The 3,427-nt window shown below is 45.9% G+C and overlaps 1 protein-coding gene across 1 annotated transcript; it reads left to right on the top strand.

Annotated features, from left to right (window-relative positions):
- The first annotated feature begins 524 nt into the window (after positions 1-524).
- LOC138147010 (left-right determination factor 2-like) lies at positions 525-3,427 on the top strand. The gene is made up of 4 exons (XM_069069167.1): positions 525-777; positions 1,591-1,834; positions 2,169-2,411; positions 2,760-3,427. The coding sequence occupies exons 1-4, from the start codon at positions 525-527 to the stop codon at positions 3,124-3,126; spliced, it is 1,107 nt and encodes a 368-aa protein (XP_068925268.1). The 3' UTR covers positions 3,127-3,427.

The following is a 3,427-nucleotide window of genomic DNA, read 5'->3' as shown; positions in this document are numbered from 1 at the left end:
TGGTTCTGTAGGATGGGAGAAGCAGAGTCCACAGGGTATCAGACAGGAGGAGCTAGCCCCAGCCGAACCAAAGACAAAGGGAATTCAAGCCTACAAAATAGCACCTATTTAAAAAAATTTGAGTGTTCACCCACCAGATCTCAGTTGTACCGACTGTGAGTGGAAAGGGTGTCACCCAAGGACACTGTCTGCTGAATCAGGGGCTCAAAGACACAGTGAGGTCCAATTCCTCACCTATGGTCAGTCTGAGACAGTCCTTTGTATATTCTTCCCAGGATATTAACTTGTCTGTCTAATGTGTTTCTAGCCCCAGGGGTTCTTAGGGGATGTGACCCTCCAGGATGCCCTCCTCCTCCTCTGGCGGAGCTTCCAACTACCTATCTATATAAACAAGCCCCCAACCTCTGGCTCCCTATATCGGCAGCTGAGCCAGAAGCATCTTTCCAGGCAACAGCTCTGGAAAACTTCTGCTCCTGCCTTGGTTCAGCAGCTCTGTAGCTAGTGCAGAAGAACGGTCAAACGGTATGGAGTTCCAAGCACTGACCTGGGCAATGTGGGCACTGCTCCTTGCCAGCATCGGGGCAATGCAGATAGAGAAGAAGATCCAGGAAAGCCTGCTGAGGCAGCTGCACCTCAACAAAATCCCTGTCCTGGAAAAGGCAGATGTGGAACACCTGGTCATCCCTGATCATGTGAGAACCAAATACGTATCTCTGATGAAGCACAGCTCTGAGGAACCTTCACCCCGGGGGAAAAGGCACAGCCAGACAATTGCAGGTAACAGCCCTCTCCAAAGCCTCAGCCTTGCTCCTTGTGCTCAGGCTTTCACCCACCCTGACAACAGAGCTAGGGTTGGTCGGTCTTTTTTGAAAAAAACAAAAACAAAAAAAAAACAGACAGATACATCAGGTACAGTAAAATGTACCTCTGCTATTCAAGGGATGATTATTCTGGGCAAAGGATTTTAGCCTCTGTAAAATTGCTTTACTTTACTTTAGTCACATTCATTTCCATTTGTTGCAGGTAAAATAATTAAGAAATAAATCTGTCTTCAGTCTTATAGGACAAAGTATTGTCCCTGTACCTAGGGGTGGGAGTCAGAGGTAGGCAGAGACTATTGGCAGACGCAGAAACAAAAGGCACCTTTACTCTAGTGTGTCTAGGTCACGGTCCATTAGGAAAAAGTAAAGAAAATCTTTGATAAGATATGGCATGGCTCCCACCTGAGCATTTCATTACATGTGAACCATTTTCTCTTTCTCTGAGTAAAGTTTTGTTACTCACTGGCACCGCCAAATAAGAGTAAAGACCAGGGGGAAAATAAGCTAAGAAATTATTTTCTGAAGGAGAGCAGTGTGAAATAAAATGAGGTTTGAGGTTATCAGTGGTTTAAAATTATTTAGGATCTCCCTGTCCTTACCCTCACTTGAAATTACTTTTAAAAAACTAATTCAATTAAGGCTATATTTTTATTTTAACTATTATAAATAGGTAGCTTCCTCCATGAATGCAAACTATGCCTCTTTCCAGACTTTGGGCCTTTTCTGAGGGAGGTGAAATCAAACTGGCTATGGGTTTTGTGTTGCACAGAAATCATGGGCAGATTCTTCTCTGATGCCTCCAGTCAGCTGCTAGTCTTCAGCATGAAGGACCGGCTTCCCCCCACCAGGGAGCTGGTCCAGGCTGTGCTGAGGCTCTTCCAGAAGCCATCTCTGAAAGGAGTGATCAGAAGACAGCCTAAAAGGTTCCCCTTCCACTCCTATGCCAGTGTGACTATCTACTGGGTGCAGGTCAGAGAAGATGGTACCAACCGGACATACGTGATTGATTCCAGGTAGGAAAAGATCTAGGAAAAGAAAACAGGTCCCATAATGCTCAGCTTCAAACAAGGAAGGGGAAGGGGGAAAGGGACTAATGTAAGGGGCATTATACATATTAATGGGAGAGAACCAGCTTCATCCCTGCAAAGAGCCCAGAACCTCACAGTGTAAACTCAAGGCTTCTGGGTTATTTGCTGAGTCCTCGAACACTACAAACCTTCAGGTTCCCTTCCCTGTCTCTAGCCTCCTCTGACCCTATTGGTCACCTTTTTCCCTTGTTGCTCAGACTATTTAGATGCAGGGTCGGTCTATGCTGGGTGTTTTCTCATTGTCTTTCTCTCCCCTTAGACGAGTATCTATTCATGAAACTGGCTGGATAACTTTTGATGTGAGTCAAGCTGTGAATTACTGGCAGCAGGAGGGCAAGGTGAACCAGCCCCTGGTCCTGGAGGTCTCTATTCACAGGGAGAACATAGGTCCAATGTCTTCCGATGCACACAAATTCATCCACTTCTCCTCCCAGAATCCTGCTGATGGAGAGTTGCATGCTCCCCAGCTTCAGTTGCACACACTGGACATGGAAGAATATGGGTATGAGCAAGGCAATGGGCTTGAGGGAACTTACAGAGAGCAATCCTTTGGGAAAGAAACCCCATCCTTGTGACTAGGGCCTGTAACTGTTGGGATTATCCTATATAAGAATGTAATAACATCGGATCAGGGGAAACCAAGTCCCAAGTTCTAAAGGACTTGTCCAGGAGACAGTCTGTCTTAGTGCTATACTTTGTTGTTAAAGTTGTATGTAACTTGGGTGGAAGTGGGTGAATGTGACATGTATGACCTCCAATGGAGAATAAACACCTAGCTCAACCTTCTGCCTCCTTCTCCTGATCTCAATATAACACTCTCATCTTGCCTTTTCTTCTTTCCCCCACACAGTGCCCAGGGAAACTGTGACCCTGACACCCCATTGACGCAGGCCACCCGATGCTGCCGGCGTGAGGCATACATTAACCTTCAGCAGTTCAAGTGGACTGAAAACTGGATCTTGGACCCACCTGGCTTCAAAGCCTATGACTGTGTGGGGAGCTGCCAGCAACTGAAGAAGGAACACCTGAACTTCAAGTGGCCTTTCTCTGCACAAAGGAAATGCCACGTCACAAGTACAGCCCCTCTACCTCTGATTGTCGCTGTCAGGGAAGGAGACAAGATTGTGACCAAGGTGGTCAACCTTCACAACATGAAGGTGATGCAGTGTAGCTGTTCCTCAGAAGGAATGCCTATCATGAAGAAACTGAAGCCATAGACACAGAGCCCTAGAGTGCTTCTGAAGAATGTGGCTTTTGAGTTAGACATGTGTACAGAGGGATCCTGAAGGCTATGTAACTCAGGTAGGGGAGCTAGGAGTGAAAAATAACTTTTTTTTTTTTAGCAAGTCACTTCCTTTACCTAGTTAGCCAGTCTTGTTTTTCCTAGGCAGTCAAGAAAAATCCTCACAAATTCAGGAGACAGGCTTCCTGCCTATGGATGAGGTCTGAACCTCTTTCATGTCCTTTTTTTCTGTTTCCAATAGTTGCTGTGACTACCTATTTTCTAAGCACTTTCAT

The sequence above is a fragment of the Petaurus breviceps genome, unplaced genomic scaffold (genome assembly GCF_028583685.1).
Source record: "Petaurus breviceps papuanus isolate PSGF00001 unplaced genomic scaffold, PetGlider_PUasm1.0 90778, whole genome shotgun sequence".
Lineage (NCBI taxonomy): Eukaryota > Metazoa > Chordata > Mammalia > Diprotodontia > Petauridae > Petaurus > Petaurus breviceps.
Note: the sequence above shows the minus strand (reverse complement) of the source record. Positions and strands in the feature narration are given on the sequence as shown.

Bases quoted from the DNA above. Each gene is read 5' to 3' on its own strand.
- LOC138147010 (XM_069069167.1), top strand. From the start codon at position 525: ATGGAGTTCCAAGCACTGACCTGGGCAATGTGGGCACTGCTCCTTGCC. The intron at 778-1,590 runs GTAACAGCCCTC...TGTGTTGCACAG, and splicing joins GCACAGCCAGACAATTGCAG to AAATCATGGGCAGATTCTTC. The intron at 2,412-2,759 runs GTATGAGCAAGG...TCCCCCACACAG, and splicing joins CTGGACATGGAAGAATATGG to TGCCCAGGGAAACTGTGACC.